Source organism: Saimiri boliviensis, chromosome 14 (genome assembly GCF_048565385.1).
Source record: "Saimiri boliviensis isolate mSaiBol1 chromosome 14, mSaiBol1.pri, whole genome shotgun sequence".
In the NCBI taxonomy this organism is placed as follows: domain Eukaryota; kingdom Metazoa; phylum Chordata; class Mammalia; order Primates; family Cebidae; genus Saimiri; species Saimiri boliviensis.
In genome coordinates this window covers 5,526,102-5,547,469 of record NC_133462.1, presented here as the reverse complement: position 1 = coordinate 5,547,469, position 21,368 = coordinate 5,526,102, and the positions used below count along the sequence as shown (strand labels likewise).

At 47.1% G+C, this 21,368-nt stretch overlaps 1 protein-coding gene across 1 annotated transcript; it reads right to left on the bottom strand.

Moving 5' to 3' along the window:
* Positions 1-1,641: 1,641 nt before the first annotated feature.
* LOC101045246 (uncharacterized) lies at positions 1,642-21,341 on the bottom strand. Its single transcript, XM_039466651.2, is given in 8 exon segments — positions 1,642-4,503; positions 4,555-4,683; positions 4,999-5,295; positions 5,298-5,349; positions 5,351-5,403; positions 10,135-10,261; positions 13,303-13,384; positions 17,290-21,341. Coding segments are annotated over 7 exon segments (1,950 nt in total). The 5' UTR covers positions 13,318-13,384; positions 17,290-21,341; the 3' UTR covers positions 1,642-3,226.
* Positions 21,342-21,368: the final 27 nt, after the last annotated feature.

Sequence of the window (21,368 nt, the reverse complement as noted above, 5' to 3'; positions counted from 1 at the left end):
AGCGAGCCGAGATCACGCCATTGCACTCCAGCCTGGGTGACAAGAGCAAAACTCCCTCTCAAAAAAAAAAGAAAAAAAGAAACGAGTTTTATTTTTGGTCACTTTTAATATCATTAATTTTTCTTTTTTTTTTCCTTTTTATTTCTTGAGACAGAGTTCAGCTCTTTAATTCAGGCTGGAGTGGAGGGGTGTGATCTCGGCTCACTGCAACCTCTGTCTCCTAGGTCCCAGTTTAAGTAATTCTCCTGCCTCAGCCTCCTGACTACCTGGAATTACAGGCACACACCACCATGCCCGCTAATTTTTGTATTTTTAGTACAGACAGGTTCCCACCATGTTGGCCAGGCATGTCTTGAACTCCTGAACTCTTGATCCACCCACCTCAGCCACCCAAAGTGCTGGGATTAAAGGTGTGAGACATCAGGCCCGGCCTTATCTTTAGCCATTTCGGTATTTTATGTGTTATGTACCTGGGTATAATCCCTCTAAACATATACAAAAAGCCACAAATAGCTTATCTTCTCATAAAAGGATGCCAGCATTGTGTCTAATTATCAAAAAATAATCCTGCTATTCTTTTCCTACCATTAAGCAAAATATAATTTCGTACCCTCTCAGTGTGTAATTCTAATTAGCAAATAGCAATAGCTAACTTTATTCATAATATCGGCTTTCATTTCCCAGCCTCTAAGCTTCTAAACTTTTTACAAACTATGCCTGTGAAATTTGTGTCTATTGTTATCTCAAAACCCTTGCTTCAGGCCGCTACTGTGTTTACAAATGGTTCAAAACTACAACAAAAACCAGCTAGCGTTACAAAATGCCATGCAAAATTAGCAACACAAAATCCAAAACCATTTTAAAACTATGCAACAAGCCGAGTGCCCTAATAATTGCCTTACAAACGTTTCCTCACGAACATAGTAATTCTGCTTATGCAGTATATAGTATTACTCATTTAAATCTTGCACAGGTAGGCGCGGTGGCTCACGCCTGTAATCTCAGCACTTTGGGAGGCCGAGGCAGGTGGATTACGAGGTCAAGAGATCGAGACCATCCTGGTCAACATGGTGAAACCCCGTTTCTACTAAAAATACAAAAAATTAGCTTGGCATGGTGGCACGTGCCCGTAATCCCAGCTACTCAGGAGGCTGAGGCAGGAGGATTGCCTGAACCCAGGAGGCGGAGGTTGCGGTGAGCCGAGATTGTGCCATTGCACTCCAGCCTGGGTAACAAGAGCGAAACTCCGTCTCAAAAGATAAATAAATAAATCTTGCACATGTTGGCCAGGTAGGGTGGCTAACGCCTGTAATCCTAGCACTGTGGGAATCCAAGGTGGGCAGATCATGAGGTCAAGAGATTAAGACCATCCTGTCCAACATGGTGAAACCCTGTCTCTCCTAAAACTACAAAAATTATCTGGTCATGGTGGCAGGTACTTGTAGGCCCAACTACTCAGAAGGCTGAGGCAGGAGAATTGCTTGAACTAGGGAGGCAGGGGTTGCAGTGAACTGAGACTGCACCATGCACTCTTGGCTGGTGACAGAGGGAGACTCCGCCTCAATGAAAAAAAAATCAAAATTTTGCATATGTTGTTCCTGGAATTTCTCCTCACAAGAAACCAAAACGGCACTCAGAGTGTCAGAGGACCACAGTTTATTACACCAGCGGGCCCAGACAGGTGAGCACCCAAAAGTCCGGACCGGGCCTGAGTTGGTACACAGTTCTTATAGGTTAGGGGCAAGGGGAGTAACTCACGGTTTTCAGGCAATGTAGCAATTGTGCAGGGGGCTGTTTCGCTCGTAAGCAGGAAGCAGACGTACAGAAGCACAAAAGCAGATAAGGAGGCGGAGGCAGCTACTTTAGACACTTAGGAAACGTTCCTCACGGGCCTTTCCCACACCCTTCCATCTCATCCACCCCTTCGATGCTCTTTATGTTACATGTGGAGCATCACCTTTTACAAATCAACATCTGTGCTCAGGGGCTTGTACCCCCAAAAAGGCTAGCAACTGGGCAGTTGTCTGACAACCGTGGCTTCCGTGAAGCACTGGAGTATGTTAGTTATGCACGCACCAAAGGTAAGGGCCAGGAAGATTACTAGTAAAGGCCCAAGGAGGGCAAGAGCCCAGTGGATCCAGGTTCCGAGCCCTGGGAAGCTCCAGCTGCTGACTGTGCGTCGCCTTTCAATGCGGTCCCTTAGCTCTTTAACTTCCTGTTACTACTCCTGACTGACTGACACAGTAGCAACAGCCTTCCTGCAGAAGAGGCAGGTAACTCCCTTCTGAGCCGGAAGCCCAAGGCTCTGCAATTTTGTAGGACTACTTTGGATAGGGAATTTAACTGGTTCTGGAGGGAGGCTAGGGAATTGGCCATGTCATTGAGTTCCCAGGACAGTTTATGACAGAAATGGGCTGCAGTGCTGATGCCTCCTATGCCGGTGCCTATCCTGGCTGCTGTGCCAGTTCCTACTAAGAGGGGAAGTAACACAGCTCATTTGGACCAGTAGTAGTGAGGATTTAGAACCATTTTAATATCTTGGTCCATGGAAACTGAGATTTCTGGGGTTAGGAATGCCTGGATACACACTCCCCTCCAGTTTCCACCTAAACAGACATTTGTCTACCTGCTGCAGAGGAAGAAGATGCTGGGGATGGCACACTGGGGTCTTCACATTGGAGAGGGCGATAGTTGTTGCACAAGGCAGGCATGAGAGGTTGTCAATTACAGGTGATGAACTACTACTGACGGTCGTGGACACTCATTACAGTTGTAAGGATAGTCTCCAGTGTGAATCCTAGTATTTTGTGCCAGGTATGAATCACGCTAGAAAGCCTTGTCACAAAGCTTACATTTCTAAGTTCTCTCCAGTATGAAGTCTACTATGGCCGGGCACGGTGGCTCAAGCCTGTAATCCCAGCACTTTCGGAGGCCGAGGCGGGTGGATCACAAGGTCGAGAGATCGAGACCAACCTGGTCAACATGGTGAAACCCCGCCTCTACTAAAAATACAAAAAAAATTAGCTGGGCATGGTGGCGCGTGCCTATAATCCCAGCTACTCAGGAGGCTGAGGCAGGAGAATTGCCTGAACCCAGGAGGCGGAGGTTGCGGTGAGCCGAGATTGCGCCATTGCACTCCAGCCTGGGTAACAAGAGCGAAACTCCGTCTCAAAAAAAAAAAAAAAAAAAAAAAAAGAAGTCTACTATGGTATGTAAGGTGTGACTTTCAAACGAAGGTCTTGCCACACTCATTACACTTCTAAGGTTTCCCTCCAGTATGAAGTCTACGATGGTATACAAGAGATGACATCTGACGGAAGGTCTTGCCACACTCATGACACTTATAAGGTGTCTCTCCAGTGTGAAGTCTACGATGGCACGTAAGGGATACCATATGACCGAAGGTCTTTCCACACTCATTACACTTGTAAGGTCTCTCTCCAGTGTGAATTCTAGCATGTCTTGCCAGGTATAAATTACATGCAAAAGCCTTATCACAAACCGTACATTTGTATGGTTTCTCTCCAGTATGTATTATCTTATGGATTTCAAGGTGTGATTTGCGAGTGAAACCTTTGTCACACTTTTCACATTTGTAAGGTGTCTCTCCAGTATGAACTTTACGATGGCATGTAAGGGATGACTTCTGATTGAAGGTCTTGCCACACTCATGACACTTGTAAGGTTTCTCTCCAGCATGAAGTCTAAGATGACATGTAAGGGATGACATCTGACTGAAGGTCTTGCCACACTCATTACAGTTGTAAGTTTTCTCTCTTATATGAACTTGACGATGGCGTAGAACGCATGACTTATGACTGAAGGTCTTGCCACACTCATTACACCTGTAAGGTTTTTCTTCAGTATGAAGTCTACAATGGCATGTAAGAGATGACATTTCATGGTAGGTCTTGCCACACTCATTATACTTGCAAGGTTTCTCTCCACAATGAAATCTACGATGGCACGAAAGGGATGACTTTCGACTAAAGGTCTTGGGACACTCCTGACACTTGTAAGGTTTCTCTCCAGTATGAAGTCTATCATGGCATGTAAGGGATGATGTATGACTGAAGGTCTTGCCACACTCTTTACACTTGTAAGGTTTCTCTCCAGTGTGAATTCTAGCATGTTTTGCCAGGTATGACTTACATGCAAAAGCTTTATCACAAACCATACATTTGTATGGTTTCTCTCCAGTATGAAGTCTACAATGACGTGTAAGGGATGACGTATCACTGAACGGCTTGCCACACTCATTACACTTGTAAGGTTTCTCTCCAGTATGAACTCTGCGATGGCGTAGAATGCATGACATGTGACTGAAGGTCTTGCCACACTCATTACACTTGTAAGGTTTCTCACCAGTGTGACATCTATGATGGCTTTCCAGATTCCGCTTCTCATTAAAGACCCTGCCACACACATCACATTCATATTGTTTTCTTCCTAAATGGTTTATCTGTTTCCTTAAGAATGAGCTACAACTGAGGTTACCGTTGGCTGAAAAGAAAAAAAAAAATCAATAAAAAATAAATGGAAAGAATGAGTTACAATTAAAGCCTTTCCCACTCTCATGACATTGGAAAGATTTTTCTCTCATGTGAACTTCCTGTTTCTGTGTAAGTAATGAAGAATGGAGGAAATTACTGTCATGGTTATTAGAAAAATGGGTTTTGGGGCCGGGCGCGGTGGCTCAAGCCTGTAATCCCAGCACTTTGGGAGGCCGAGGCAGGTGGATCACGAGGTCGAGAGATCGAGACCATCCTGGTCAACATGGTGAAACCCCGTCTCTACTAAAAATACAAAAAACTAGCTGGGCGTGGTGGTGCGTGCCTGTAATCCCAGCTACTTAGGAGGCTGAGGCAGAAGAATTGCCTGAGCCTGGGAGGCGGAGGTTGCGGTGAGCCGAGATCACGCCATTGCACTCCAGCCTGGGCAACAAGAGCGAAACTCCGTCTCAAAAAAAAAGAAAAAAAGAAAAATGGGTTTTGGCTATACAAAAAATTATTTGGGATGTTGAAACTAAGGAAGCATCATCAACAGACTTCTCAACTTGATTACCAACATTCCCTGCAGTCTGAAATATGTGAAGTTTAGGAAGATGGGAATGAAAGATTACTCCAAGTTCTTCTTTAACAGGCTTGTTTCCAGCATGCCTTTCATCATGTTGGTCTGTACTACCACTCAGCATTTTTATTTTTGTCCTTGGTGCTTCATGGTTATTTCTTTCATCTTCCTGCCACTGAAACTCAAAGTCATGAATATTTTTCTCAATTTTCTGAAAGGAAAAACCCCAATGTGATGACTTGCATCTCTTTCCAATGTCCCTGTGTGGAACAGTTCCTGTATTGCCTTGCCCTGTTGATGAGAACTTCTTCGTTATGCATTTGGAAGGGACGTCTACAAAATATAAACTCCACGGCTCCTGGAGAGGACTAGTGCTTTTATTAAAAAAGACATTAAAGAGCTTGTTGCCTGTTCCTCTTTCCACCAGGACAAAACACAGCAGGAAGACGCTTGGGCTAAATCACAAAGAAGACTCTCACCAGAAACCAATTTGACTGCACGTTGCTCTTGGATTTCTCACTTTCTAAATTCAGAATAAATAAATCTTTGTGTCTTAAGCTTCCCAGTTTAACTGTTTTTTGTTTGTTTGGAGACTGAGTCATGCTCTGTCACGCAGACTGGAGTGTAATGGTATGATTCTCCTGCCTAAAGAGCTTTTCCTGCTGGAGACTCCCAAGTAGCTGGGACTACAGACTGGCTGAGAGAGAGAGAGAGAGAGAGAGAGAGGGAGGGAGAGAGAGAGAGAGAAAGAGAGAGAGAGAGAGAGGGAGAGAAAGAGAGAGAGAGAGAGAGAGAGAGAGAATCTGTGCGCGTGCCTGCGCAAGTAGCTGAGACTAAAGCCTAAGTGTGTATGGGTGTGTGTGTGTGTATCAGACTCTAACTCCATCATCCAGGCTGGAGTACAGTGGTGTGATCTAGGCTCACTGCAACCTTCACCTCCTGGGATCCAATAATTCTTTGGCCTCAGCCTACCGAGTACCTCAGATTACAAGTGCATGCCACCACACCAAGCTAATTTGTGTAGTTTTAGTAGGAAGGGGGTTTGACCATGTTGGCAAGGCTGGTCTCAAACTCCTGACCACAGGTTATCTGCCCATCTTGGTCTACCAAAAAACTGGGATTACAGGTGTGAGCCAACATACCCAGTCAATTTTTTGTATTTAGTAGATTCAAGGTTTTAGCATGTTGGTCCAACTGGACTCAAACTTGACCTGAAGTAATCCAAGCTTCGAGGCCTTCCAAAGTGCTGGGAACAGAGGCATGAGCCATTACAGCCAGCCAGTCAAACCTATTTCTGACATGACAGTGAAATGACTGAGATAGAGAATTGGGCATCTCATCATCAACATCATCGAAGGCTGACAAATCTTATGAAACAAAGAAACTTTAGAATCTGTACTATAAAACTTTCATTATGTGAAGACATGTAATTCACTTGTTTTTAAAACCTGGAGGCAGCCAGGCGTCCTGGTTCACACCTGTAATCCCAACACTTTGAAAGGCCCAGGAGGGTGGATCGCCTGAGGTCGGGAGTTGAAAACCAGCCTGCCCAACATGGACAAGCCACATCTCTACTAAAAATGCAAAATCAGCCAGGTGTGGTAGCACAGGCCTGTAATCCCAACTACTTGGAAGCCTCAGGCATGAGAATTGATTGAACCGCGGGGGCGGAGATTGCAGTGAGCAAAGATTGTGCCACTGCACTCCAGCCTGGGCAACAACAGGAAAACTCTATCTCAAAAAGAACGTGGAGACAAACTACTGCTTATCAAATAAGGACAGCAGGCCCACAGTATTCATGTACTTGACCCAATTTATACATTCGGTAACTAAGGGACAAAACTTGACCCTGGGCCTGAAGGATCCCATGACACATTCTTAAGCACAACAGTCACCCAGGCAGTACAGAAAATGACCAGTCACGGAAAATACAAGACAGAAAGAAAGACATCAAGGCAGATACAAGGGCTGAGCTGTGCCATGGACAGTGATGCTGAGCCACCTGTCATGAAGAATGTGCTGAGTCATCATGCCCAGCACACACTGATTCAGGCAGCCTCCTATAATTACGTCCAATGGATGTATAAGGTCCTGACTTACTCAATGAGAGTCATATTGGAGGGAAGGGATTCCTGTGGAAATTGGGGTGTTCACCATTAGAAATCAACAGGCTGAGGGCCGGGCGCGGTGGCTCAAGCCTGTAATCCCAGCACTTTGGGAGGCCAAGGCGGGTGGATCACGAGGTCAAGAGATCGAGACCATCCTGGTCAACATGGTGAAACCCCGTCTCTACTAAAAGTAAAAAAAAATTAGCTGGGAATGGTGGCACGCACCTGTAATCCCAGCTACTCAGGAGGCTAAGACAGGAGAATTGCCTGAACCCAGGAGGTGGAGGTTGCGGTGAGCCGAGATCGCGCCATTGCACTCCAGCCTGGGTAACAAGAACGAAACTCCGCCGGGCGCGGTGGCTCAAGCCTGTAATCCCAGCACTTTGGGAGGCCGAGGTGGGTGGATCATGAGGTCAAGAGATCGAGACCATCCTGGTCAACATGGTGAAACCCCGTCTCTACTAAAAATACAAAAAATTAGCTGGGCGTGGTGGCGCGTGCCTGTAATCCCAGCTACTCAGGAGGCTGAGGCAGGAGAATTGCCTGAACCCAGGAGGCGGAGGTTGCGGTGAGCTGAGATTGCGCCATTGCACTCCAGCCTGGGTAACAAGAGCGAAACTCTGTCTCATAAAAAAAAAAAAGAACGAAACTCCGTCGCAAAACAAAAAAAAAAAAAAGAAATCAACAGGCTGGAGAGCAGCAGCACTTTGCATCCAGATCATTGTAGCATGTGAGGCAAGGTCAGGAAAGGAAGGACAACAGTGGGGGCAGAAGTAATGGGCATGCAGGAGTGAACTGTGTGCACGCTCGTCTGTCGGAATATAATCCCACCAGCATAGACCAAATTTTGAGCTTGGAGGGAAGTGGAACTAATTTAGCAAATGGTAAAATGTTGACCCAAGGATCAATATACAAATTACAATATAGACGGGAACAAGAATGAAAGAGAGCCAAAAAAGCAGCAGTATCGTGACATGAGGGGAAGGCAGTTTTACATCTCTGAAGTTAAACGGCCTCTGATTTCCAGTTTCAGGCCTACACACAACAAAATCCCCATGTAGATTCCAGACTTCCATACACACATGAAAAAATGAGTAAACTCCATGAAATAGAGTACAGCAATGTAGGATACTGCGGGGGTCAAGAATGATCCCCTGGCTGAGTAGGTAGAGATGTGTTTGTGAAAACCGGTCCAGGCCAGTCGCGGTCTATTCCAGCCTGTAATCCCAGCACTTCAGGTGGTCAAGGCAGGTAGATAATGAGATCTGGAGTTTGAGACCAGCCTGGCTAGGATTGTCAAATCCCATTTCTAGTACAAAAATATAAAATATTAGCCAGGTGTGGTAGCGTGTGCCTGTAATCTCAGCTGTTCAGGAGGGTGAGGCAGGAGAATTTCTGGAACCTGAAAAGCAGAGGTTTCAGTGAGCCAAAATCATGCCACTGGACTGCATCCTGGGTGTCAGAGCGAGACTCCATCTCAAAAAAAAAGAAAGAAAGAAAGAAGCGGAGCCCAAAGGAGATTGTTGACTATACATGTGATCAGTTATATTAGTGAAGAAAACAGTAATGCGCTGAGTAAAATGTTTGCCATATGAAAATCGAAGGGTCAGCTGGGCGCGGTGGCTCAAGCCTGTAATCCCAGCACTTTGGGAGGCTGAGGCGGGTGGATCACAAGGTCAAGAGATCGAGACCATCCCGGTCAACATGGTGAAACCCCGTCTCTACTAAAAATACAAAAAATTAGCTGGGCATGGTGGCGCGTGCCTGTAATCCCAGCTACTCAGGAGGCTGAGGCAGGAGAATTGCCTGAACCCAGGAGGCGGAGGTTGCGGTGAGCCGAGATTGCGCCATTGCACTCCAGCCTGGGTAACAAGGTAACAAGAGTGAAACTCCGTCTCAAAAAAAAAAAAAAGAAAATCGAAGGGTCTCGTTCCTTATATAAAAACAATGGTGTCTCATTTCCTGGATTATTTGAAATCGTATTTCTAGATTTTAAACACAGTCTCTGGAATAAATGAGAGACGAAAAGTGGAAGTGACAGACTAGCAAAGACCAGGCCCTCACATCCTCATAAAAACATACAGTCAACCAAATGTTTCATCAAAAATATGTTCATAGGCCAGGCATGGTGGCTCAGGCCTGTAATTCCAGTACTTTGAGAGGCAGAGGTTGATGGATCACCTGAGGTCAGGAGTTTGAGACCAGCCTGGCCAACATAACGAAACCCTGTCTCTACTAAAAACACAAAAATTAGCCGTGTGGCCGGGTGCAATCGCTCTCGCCTGTAATCCCAGCACTTTGCGAGGCTCTGGGGGGTAGATCACGAGGTGAAGAGATTGAGACCAACCTGGCCAACATGGTGAAACCACATTTCTACTAAAAATACAAAAATTAGGCAGGCGCGGTGGCTCAAGCCTGTAATCCCAGCACTTTGGGAGGCCGAGGCGGGTGGATCACGAGGTCAAGAGATCGAGACCATCCTGGTCAACATGGTGAAACCCCGTCTCTACTAAAAATACAAAAAATTAGCTGGGCATGGTGGCGTGTGCCTGTAATCCCAGCTACAAGGGAGGCTGAGGCAGGAGAATTGCTTGAACCCAGGAGGCGGAGGTTGCGGTGAGCCGAGATCGTGCCATTGCACTCCAGCCTGGGTAACAAGAGCGAAACTCCGTCTCAAAAAAAAAAAAAAAAAAAAAAAAAAAAAAATTAGCTGGGCATGGTGGCGAGTACCTGTAGTCCCAGCTACTTGGGAGGCTGAGGCATGAGAATTTCTTGAATCTGGGAGGCGGAGGTTGCACCACTGCACTCCAGCCTGGTCAGGAAGAGCAAAACTACATCTCACACACACACACACGCAAAAATGTATAGGGCAAAATCACAACAGAGAGTACAAAACCAGAAAAACCCAAGAAAGACAATGGCAGGTTCCTCATGTCTGGAGGGACACTTTCCTCACCCACAGACTCCAGGTTCCTGTAGTTCTCCAACATCACTTCCCGGTATAAAGCCCTCTGTGCGGGGGTCAGGCATTTCCACTCCGCCAAAGAGAATTCTATGGCCACATCCCAGAAAGTCAGGTGTCCCTAAAACGAAAAACACATTTCAACAAAACATTATGGAGGAGTGAGTTATCACCTTCACACAAAATGAGAAAGAGAAATTACCCATTTTATCAGACTGTGTTGTGACAAAGCTAAGGTAAGGTGTTTTTGAATATTTTGTCTCATAGTTGCATTTTACTGCACTTTTTTTTTTTTTTTTTTTTTTGAGATGGAGTTTCGCTCTTGTTACCCAGGCTGGAGTGCAATGGCGCGATCTCGGCTCACCGCAACCTCCGCCTCCTGGGTTCAAGCAATTCTCCTGCCTCAGCCTCCAGAGTAGCTGGGATTATAGGCACGCGCCACCATGCCCAGCTAATTTTTTTTGTATTTTTAGTAGAGACGGGGTTTCACCATGTTGACCAGGTTGGTCTCGATCTCTCGACCTTGTGATCCACCCACCTCGACCTCCCAAAGTGCTGGGATTACAGGCTTGAGCCACCGCGCCCGGCCTTTACTGCACTTTTTAAGGACAGATTTTAAGATCCCCTAAGTCACTGTGGAAGTCTTGATTTTATGGACAATATTGTAGGGCTGAGGACCCCAAAGGGTCGTGGGTTGTCCCTTATGTTGTGCTGAAGAGCAAGATCCGAGAAATAAAGAGACAGGACACAGAAGTACAAGGAAAATGCAGCTGGGCTCAGGGCGGCGACGCCACTTATAAGCAGAGTCAGGCGAGGCCCGAAACATCCAGAAGCGTGTTTATTTATCGTGTATACGTTAGGCGGCAGGGCAGTGAGTGAAATCATCTTTGAGGATAGTGATAGGGTTTTGAGAAATAAAACAAGGGGTCCACCCGCATTAGGGCACCCAGGCTAGGAGGTGGACAGTGCACAGCAAGGGGTCCGTTCCCATTAGGTCATGGAGGCAAGCGCCGTGTGCAATAAGGGGTCCACCCCCATTAGGTCACCAAGGCATGGAGGTGGGCCGTGTGCAGTGAAGAGGGTGCAGTGTGCAATACCTCTATCTATGGGCATGCTACTTCTAAGATTTATAGGAGGATGCTTTAAGTCACACAGTGGTGACAGAGCTGTAAGGGTCTACCGCCACCAGCTGGCAGCTTCCAATGAGTTCTATAGGAAGATGCTTTTGAGCAGCACAGTAACAAGAGCTGATAAAGTTCACAGTCACCAAGGTGCAACTGCCGGTCTGAGGGCAGCCTTCCACAAGAACTGGAGCAAGGTCCTACAACTCCTTTATCAGGAGGAGTGGCTCTCGCCCCAAGCCTGCCATACAGCGGGTATCTTTATGATACTGAACCCTGCCCCTGGGCCATGGATTCTTGTGTTGGTATAACTGATTTTCCCTTAAATCATGCTCTGTACTGTGTCTACTCCAGACATTCCTCTGAGTATAAGTTTATTCCTTAATTTATGCTCTGTACTGTGTCTATTCTAGGCATTCTTCTGATTGTCAACTAAAACATATTTACATAGGGAAGTAACTAATTGGTTAAGATATTCTTTAGGCACTCAATGTTTGAACTAGCAGATGATAATACACAGATGATATATAAAGGAAATTAACTGAGTAGTGACATTATAAATTAAGATATTCTTCAAGTCCTAATTCTATAAACTATTACACAATTATATAAAGGATTATATAAACAAAAATAACTGAGTAGTAATGCTATAAACTGAGATATTGATCAGGCCTCAATTGTGCCAGGATTCTGCTTAGCTCTCCTTCCACAGTACCTATATGGGAGGTTACTCACAAATATGAAAAATATACAAAGAGGAAGAAAACATAAAGCTGGGCTCACGTGTGTAAACCCAGAACTTCGGGAGGCCAAGGCGAGCAGATCATGAGATCAGGAGTTCGAGATCACTGTGGCCAACATGGCGAAACCTAGTCTCTATCAAAAACACAAAATAAATAAAATTAAAAAAAAAATACAAAAATAGGCCGATGTGGTGGCACCTGCCTGTAGTCTCAGCTACTCAGGAGGCTGAGGCAGAAGTACCACTTGAGCCCAGAAGGTGGAGCTTGAAGTGAGCCAAGGTCACAGCACTGCACTCCAGCTTAGGTGGCAGAGCGAGACTAAAAAAATATATATACAGAAATACTGGCCGTGTGTGGTGAGACACGCCTATCAGTCTGGCTCTTTGAGAGGCCAAAGTAGAAATCACTTGAGCCCAGAAGTTGAGGCTGCTGTAAACAGTGAATCCTGCCAGTGTACTCCACAGCTAAGCCACAGAGCAACACCTTCTGTTTATTGTTTTCGAGATGAAGTCTCAGTCACCCAGGCTGCAGTGCAGTGGCACAATCTCAGCTTACTGTAACCTCCACCTCCCATGTTCAAGTGATTCTCCTGCCTCAGCCTGCTGAGTACCTGAGATTACTACAAGCGTGCCCCAGCACACCCTGTTAATTTTTGTATTTTTAGAAGAGATGGGGTTTCACCATGTTGGCCTGGCTGGTCTTGAACTCCAGAGCCCAAGTGATCCACTTGCCCTGACCACCCAAAGTGCTGGGATTATAGGTGTCAGCCATCGCACTCAAACTTACAACCTGTCTCTTAAAAAATAAAAAACAAAGTTTAGAGTCAGAGACATGTTGATCTACTAGTGTGGCTTCCAATGCATTACCAAATCAGATACAAAATATCTCCACTTATTCGTATCCTTTTCCAGAATTTACCAGATAACTGTGCACATTAACCCATGTATTTCATAAGTAGTTTCTCTGGTTCAAAAAGAGCTGATATGCAGATGTGGCCAATGAACAATCCAGCCTGCCCAGCAGCACTGATACCGGGGGGCCCAACCCCTATGTCCATCCAGATCTGGTGTCAGCCCTTCCCATGACGATGCCCAGTGGAGCCTCTTCCCAGGTTCATGCCACTAGGTCACAGAATATGGAATCTCAGAGCAGATAACAGGAACTCAGGGAAGGCATGGGTCAGTGCAAGCCAACGTGTCAGGCAGGTCTCTTCAGACTCTGAACAGACTGGCTACTACAATACCTGGCATTTCAGAAAGGAAAGAGACAGATGAATCCACCGAGGAGTGTCACTTTACCTGAGGAAGAGCCATGCCTGGCTCCTTTTCTTGCCTCTTCTGAGCTGCTTCCTCACGTAATGTGAGCCTTTAGAAATCAACCCTGTATGTGAAAAATACAGGAGATTTAAGGTTAGCAACAACTCACTCCTTTCTGTGAAAAACACACATCGGGGAGACGTCACCCTATAGAAAGACGGGCATTTGCTACTCACTGCACCAGAGACCATGTAGTGAGAAGGCAGTCCCACAGGAACACCTACAAGTGTGTGTTTCACCCTGGTCTTCAGATCTCACTCCCCTCCTGGAGAAGCCCCACACCCCAGGCAGCAGTGGGGAGCTCGGCTGGACTGAGCTCCCCTTCAGGGCACAGACCCTGCTCTGACCAAACCCCATTCAGAGCACAGCCCCTCCCCTCTCTGTGGATCACAGGCTCAGCTCAGTCCTCAGAACTGGGGGACACAGAGCCTTGACCCTCAGTGCTGCTGACAGAAACTCAGTCTCTACTAAAAATACAAAATTAGCTTGTGGTGGTATGCACCTGTAATATTAGTTATTTGAGAGACTGAGGCAGGAGACTCATTTGAACCCCGGAGGGAGAGGTTGCAGTGAGCTGACATAGCAGCACTGCACTCCATCCTGGGCAACGAGCAAAACTCATTTAAAAAAAATAATAATTTAGGTAGTGATGTATCTTCTCACTCCTTTCATGTATACATTTAATTTTCTCTTTATATTATAAATCATTTCCCATATTTAAAAAACATGCTGTCAAGTTCAGCTAAGTCCCCGGAAGCAGTCACCCTCATCTGAGATGTGAGGACTGTTAGGGCATGTGTTTCGGGGTTTAGGAGTCACTTATGGACACATGAAGGTGGCGACACCTGTGTGATGTCCCCACACAGACAGGAGGGGACAAGTGGACACAGGATTGTAGTGCTCAGGGGAGAGGCCTGCAGGGGACATGGAGCTGTATAAGTGGATGAAAGCCTTGAGATGAGAAGGTTCAAGGTGATTTGAGTCTAATCCCCTGTTTCAGTGCTTTTTGTGCATCTTTTTTTTTTTTTTTTTAAATTTTTGGAGGACTGGAATCCATTTATAATCTGACTTAAAACTAAGCACTAGCCAGGCACCGGGGCTCAGGCCTATAATTCCAACACTTTAAAAGCCTGATGTGGGTGAATCACAAGGTCGAGAGGTTGACACCATCTCAGCAAACTACTAAAAATACAAAAAATTAGCCAGGCATTCTGGTGGGTGACTACACTCTCAGCTACTTGGGAGGCTGAGAAAGGAGAACTGCTTGAACCCAGGACTGGAGGTTGTAGTGAGCTGAGATCACACCACTGCACTCCAGCCTGTGTGGCAGAGCAAGACTCTGCAAACAAAGAGGAAAAGAAAAATATGAGCACTACCCTCTCCTAGCAAGGAAAAGCCACCCGACGTATTTTGTCAGTCATTTCAGGGGTCAGTGTCACTCTGAGCTTTTCCGTTGTTCTTCCTTACTGCTCTGTTACAGGTGAACTCACTGAGGCTCACTGCAGGAGACAGTTGACAAAATTCTCCTGAGAAGCTCTGAGGAGGGTAAGACGGAGGTGTGCCTGATTCCCATGTGATGGCCTGGAAGGGCCAATAGGCTGCCTTGGTCTTCCTCCTCTAGAAAATTCCAAGACCAGCTAGGCGTAGTGGCTCTCCCCTATAATCCCAACACTTTGGCAAGTTGAGGCAGGCAGCGCACTTGAGTCCAGTAGTTTGAGACTAATCTGAGCAACATGGTGAAACCCCTTCTCTATCAAAAACACACAAAAGTAGCAAGACTTCAAGGCGCAGATTTGTGGTCCCAGCTACTTGCGAACCTGAGAAAAGGTGACTTAAGCCAGGGAGGCAGAGGTTGCAGTGATCCCAGAGTGTGCCACTGCATTTTGACAGAGTGACACTCTACCTCAAAAAAAAAAAAAAAAGAAAGAAAGAAAGAAAAAAGAAAAAGAAAAGAGTTGGGCGCGGTGGCTCAAGCCTGTAATCCCTGCACTTTGGGAGGCCGAGATCGAGACCATCCTGGTCAACTGGTGAAACCCCGTCTCTACTAAAAATACAAAAAAAATTAGTTGGGCATGGTGGCACGTGCCTGTAATCCCAGCTACTCAGGAGGCTGAGGCAGGAGAATTGCCTGAGCCCAGGAGGCGGAGGTTGCGGTGAGCCGAGATCGCACCATTGCACTCCAGCCTGGGTAACAAGAGCGAAACTCCGTCTCAAAAAATAAAAAAAAAAATAAAAAATAAATAAATAAAAAATAAAAAGAAAAAAAGAAAAAGAAAATAAAGAAAAAAAAATAATAATGGTCATTTTCCTCTAAAGAATTCCAGGACTGGTCATGTGGTGGCTCACGCCTGTAATCCCAGCACTTAGGGAGGCCAAAGGAAGCAGAAAAGTTCAACTCCGGAGTCTGAGACCAACCTGGGCAACACGGTGAAAGCCGGTTTCTACTAAAAATACAAAAATTAGCTGGGCATGGTGGCACGCACCTCAAGTCTCAGCTAATCAGGAGGCTGAGGACTGTAAACCCAGCACTTTGTGAGGCTGATGCAGCTGGAGCTGGAGATCAGCCTGGGGAAGATGGCGAAAGCCCATCTCTACCAAGAACACAAAAATTAGCGCCGCGGCGTGGTGGCGCTTATCGATGGTCGCAGCTACTCCAGAAGCTGAGGTGAGAAGATTCCTTGAGCGCAGGAGGTTGACGCTGTAGTGAGCTGTGATCCTGTCCCCGCTCTCCCGCCCGGCTAACAGAGTGAGACTCATCTCCAATAAAAAAGAAGAGAAGCGGCCCGGCGAGGTGGCTCAGGCCAGTAATCCAAGCACTTTGGAGGCCAAGGCGGGCGGATCACCTGAGGTCAGGAGTTCTAGACCAGCCTGACCAACACAGTGAAACCCTATCTTAAAAAAAAAAAAAAAAAGAAGAAGAAAGGGGAAACACTTGGGTTCGGGGTCTGGGGACAGGGAATCTAAGGTTAATTAACGCAAACTTTCCAAAACTAGACCAAAAGAAAAACCCGATCACCCCACACGGAGTAACAAAGGATCAAAGGCCACTCTCCCTGCAGCCCCGCCTTCCACCACCTCTCAGATGGAAAAGTAAAGAGCCCAGGAGTGGCCACGGCCAAGCACCGGCCACCCCGTCTGCATAGGGCACCCATCTGCTCTGGCCTTGGGTCAGTTCACCTCAGATTTTCATTGGCCAATCTTTCTTCCAGATAAGGGGTAGACCCAGAGGAATTCAACAGAAACATTCACTCCCAAAAATTTACAAACGGGGCCCGAGAGACGCTCGCTTGGACCCACTCCCACCCAGTGAAGTGCTTCCTTGATTGAACAAATTCCTGCTTTTGCGGCTTTCTTCTTTTGTTACTTTGTGGGTTTTTTTCTTTGTTTCAATTCCATGTTCAACAGCCAAGAGCCTGAACATCTCACACTCAAGGCTCCCTTCCCGTAAAACAGGAAGAAGATGGGGTAAGAGGACCTCCAGGAAGGGCACATTTTTCAAGGGTTGGAAATGGGGAGCAGCAGGGCCCGGCACGAGGAGGGAGGTTTGAGGGCGATGGTGCCTTAGGACGGGAGTGGGGTCTGCATGTTCCGAGGACCAGGCAGAAAACGAGCCTCCTCGGGACCAGGCTGCAGCGCTGCACTTAAAGGACCCACGACAGTGAGGCTGGGAGGCCCAGCATGGAAATCCAGCTGGCGGGTGAGGACATGAAACGGCGCGAGGCGAGCGAAGGGGAAAGGAAGGGTTTTCAGCAGGAAAATTCCCCTATAGGAAGTGTCTGCACGGCCCCACTGCAGAAAAACCGGTGAGGACGCGCCTCAGGGCGACTCACGCACTCTCACCCGGACGTCTCAATTTGCTCTGGGTTAACAGGGGATGGAATTTCCAGGTCTGTGGGGACCCCAAGTCCCCAATATAGCAGCACCAGATGCCTGGGAAGCGCAGACAGAAAAAGAAAGAGCAAAACTTACCCGCCGCCGTGGGACTTTCAGTGGACGCCATCCGCTTCCGGGCCCGGACCAATCAGCGTAGGACAGAAGCCAGACCGGGGCGGGACCCCCGAGGAGCTGGGCGGGGCCTGACCACGGCGGGGAGGGGACAAAAAGTGGTGGGTGGAGCCTGGGCGTGGCCGAGGCAGGGCGCTAAGGTGCAGCAGCGGGACTCGGGGGAGGAGAGGCCTGTGCTGTGAGAAGTCCGGGGGACGCGGGAAAGGAGAAGGGGGCGGGGCCTGAGCTTCCCTCCATCTCGCTCTGGGCGCCTTTTTTCCGGGTTATGGGAAGGAAACCCGCCAGTGAGGCTGGAGCAGCTCAGCCGTCTGGGAAGTAGCACCTCCCTGAGAAGTCAAGGTGGAATCCAGGAAAATTCTTTGCTATTGAAATTAATTTTAGTTGGTCGTGCGTGGTGGTGCATGCCTTCAGTTAGCACTCTGGGAGGCAGAGGCAGGCCACTCACCTGAGGTCAGGAGTTCGAAACCAACTTTGCCAACATGGTGAAACCCTGTCTCTACTAAATATACAAAAAAAATTAGGCGAGCGTACTGTTACGTGTCTGTAATCCCAGCTACTCGGAATGCTGAGGCAGGAAAATCACCTGACCTGGAAGGTCGAGGTTGTAGTTACCTAACATAGCGCCACTGATCCCCAACCTGGGCGACAGAGGGACTTGTCTAAACAAATTAGAAATAACTAAATAGTGTTTTCTCTATAGAGTCGATTTTATGTTCAAAATAACAGGTGATATTCATTATCTAGATGAGGTAAAATACAGCAGCTGTGTACTCTCAGCTACAGCCCAGCTCAGTGATGGCCCTCAGGCATTGAACTTGGTCACCACACTCTTGACAACCTCTTTGACAATGGACCAACACTCGTTCCTCATGGTCCAGCACTAGGAGCTGGTACATGCGAAGAAGCTCCTGAGAACTGGGTCAAGACAGCACGAGCAGGAAGATATTGACTATCTGCAGGTCTTTGGAGCCCGTGGGGAAGGAGTTATTTTGAGATCTGACCCGAATGTCATAGATAATGGTGTCCTGGAACCAGAAAAGCCTGAAGTGAAGGACTTTAGCCAGGAGTGTCCTGCTGCACTCCACGAATCCGACTGAAGAAGGTGGGCTCTCTGCCTACCTTCAACAGTGAACACAGATCTGTGGACACTGTAGCCCATAGCGCGGCCCCCAGCAGGAGCTTCAGTGTGGTGCCCATACCCCATGGCATGACAGGTGGCCACCTACCAAGACCTTCAAGTTCTGGGTCATGTCTGATCTTGAGGCTGGCAGCACCAGAGGTGAGAAGGGGGTGCCGGCCCACCTCTACCCCACTCCAGCTAAAGTACTGCACCCTTCACACAAGGGTTCAAGCCTGTCATAATCAGGATGGTTCTTAAATAATACTGCCAGTTAGCAAACATCTATACAATTGGGTGGTCACATCCTGTTGACACATTTTGCTGCTGGAGGGGAGCCTCCAGGAGGGAAGGAAAGTGGCTCAGGATGATTGTCTTCCTAATATGTAAGTTCTTACTTCCCACTTCCAGCATCCACCTTCCCGGCCTTGTCTTTCTGTTTCCCGGGAGTATAAGGGAACGTTGCCTGCTGACTCCTGGGTTTTATCCCCAAAAGCTCTGGCTTTCTTGCTACCCACAGATGTCTGGGCCAGTAGAGTTGCTAAGAGGCAATGGAGTGCCCATTTGGTCACTGGTAGTCTGGGCAGCTTGGCCCTTTTTGGGTTTCTGGTAACAGAGGAAGGGCCAAAAGGTGCACACCACGTCCCTGGGTGGCTGCAGGCAGCTCCAGCCCACTCCTAGGAATCCTCCTCACCACGGTCATGTGCCTGAGGAACTGTGCCCAGAAAGTGGCCCGCTGCTTCTGTGTTGTGACTTTTCCTACTCCTGCCCTTCCCTGTTACTCCTCACATGTTTCAGTTAATAAGGAATTCCTTGTCTTGCTAGGAAAAGGGCTACAAACAGTCCATGTGAACTCCAACCTTATTAGCCTAAGGCGGGCAAGGAAGCACAAAGCAGCCTCAAGTGCAACGCTCTGGGGAAAAGCCCGCTAATTAGGGGCGCTCTTCCACAGCTGTATGTTAAATGCTCCGTATGCGAAGGTACACAAGGTCTGCCAGCTGCTGTCGTCTTCAAAAATAAACCAATACCAGTTTTCATCTGCATCCACTAGGGAATGGGACGATTTTCCTTTTCTTTCTTGGCCAGGAATCACTTCATCATGAAAGTCTTGTGAGAAGACATGGTAAGAAGCAGAATCAAGCACACACCACGATGGCAGAGGAATGAGGAGAAGGGGCTTCCCATCTTTTTTCTTCTTTCGGAGTTCTCTTATTGCCCTGAATAAAGTGCAATGGCGTCGTCTTGGCTAACTGCGACATCCTCCTCAGGGTTTAAGTGATTCTCCTGCCTCAGTCTCCCGAGTAGCTGGGATTCCAGGCACCCACTACCATGCCGGGCTGGTATTTCTATTTTTAGTAGAGAAGAGGTTTCACCATGTTAACCAGACTGTCTCAAACTCCTATTGTTTCTGCTGTTAGCTGGCAGTCCTCTTCATTCGGCAGGAACAAGATTAATTTGTTTTCTCTAACACTGATGTGGATGATCTGCCTGCCAGTCTGCATCACTTCAAACATTGTCTTCTCCCAACTCAAAGTTAGTTATCCTTTTACACACTGCTGATTTCTTTTGGCCAACGTCCCCATAAACTTTTCATACAGCATCAATGATTTTGTTCTTTACCCAATCTTTACTGTAAGTATTCTTATTTTCAGACACTATCTCGCCCCGTCACCCACACTGAAGGGCAGTGGCATGATCACAGCTCACTGCAGCCCTGACCGCCCGGGCTCAAGCCATCCTCCCACCACAGACTCCACAGTAGCTGTGTCTGCAGCATGTGCCACCATGCCCAACTGTTTGTATTTCAGGTAGAGAAGGGGATTTCACCATGTTGCCCAGGCTGCCCTTGAATACCTGGGCTCACGTGACCCACGTTTCAGCCTCTGAAAGTGCTGGGATTACAGGCCTCAGCCAGTGCATCTGCTCTCGTTGTGAATTTGATGTTTCTTCTTGTTTCAAATTTAGCACAAATTGCACTGCTTTGACAGAGTCTCCTCTCAAACTCATGTCTTATCCTTCTGAGTGGCTCAAAGTAGAGCGTGTTTAGACATGCTGTAACAAATTTCTATCAGTTTAGGTGCTAAAGTGTGAAATTTAGGCACAATTTTCTCATATATATATATATATTTTTAGTAGAGACAGGGCTTCTCCGTGTTGGCCAGGAAGTTCTCGATCTCCTGACCTCATGACCTGCCCGCCTCAGCCCTTCAAAGTGCTGAGATTACAGAGGTGAGCCACCACGCCCGGCCACTACTTATTTTTTTTTAATAAATTTCTTGAAGACCTCTTGTACTAAAAACCTGCATTTGAGAGGATATAAAAAGGATTGTGGATATTCAAGTGTCAGTGATTTCTGGGATGCAAGGATGGTTCAACATATTCAAGCAAATCAATGTGATACACCACTTGAACAAAATGGAAGATGAAACACACATCAACTTAATAGATGGGAAAGAAGCATTTTTCAAAATTCAACATCCAGTCATCACAGAAATCCTAAACAAAATAGATAGCGAAGAAAATTTCCCTCAATAATATAAAGACCGTCCCTTAAATGACCACAGCAGAGATAACCAATCGAAAAAATGATGGAGCCGGGCGCGGTGGCTCAAGCCTGTAATCCCAGCACTTTGGGAGGCCGAGGCGGGTGGATCACGAGGTCAAGAGATCGAGACCATCCTGATCAACATGGTGAAACCCCGTCTCTACTAAAAATACAAAAAATTAGCTGGGCATGGTGGCGCGTGCCTGTAATCCCAGCTACTCAGGAGGCTGGGGCAGGAGAATTGCCTGAACCCAGGGGGCAGAGGTTGCAGCGAGCCGAGATCGTGCCATTGCACTCCAGCCTGGGTAACAAGAGCGAAACTCCGTCTAAAAAAAAAAAAAAAAAAAAAAAAAAAAAAAAAAAAAAAGAAAAAATGATGGA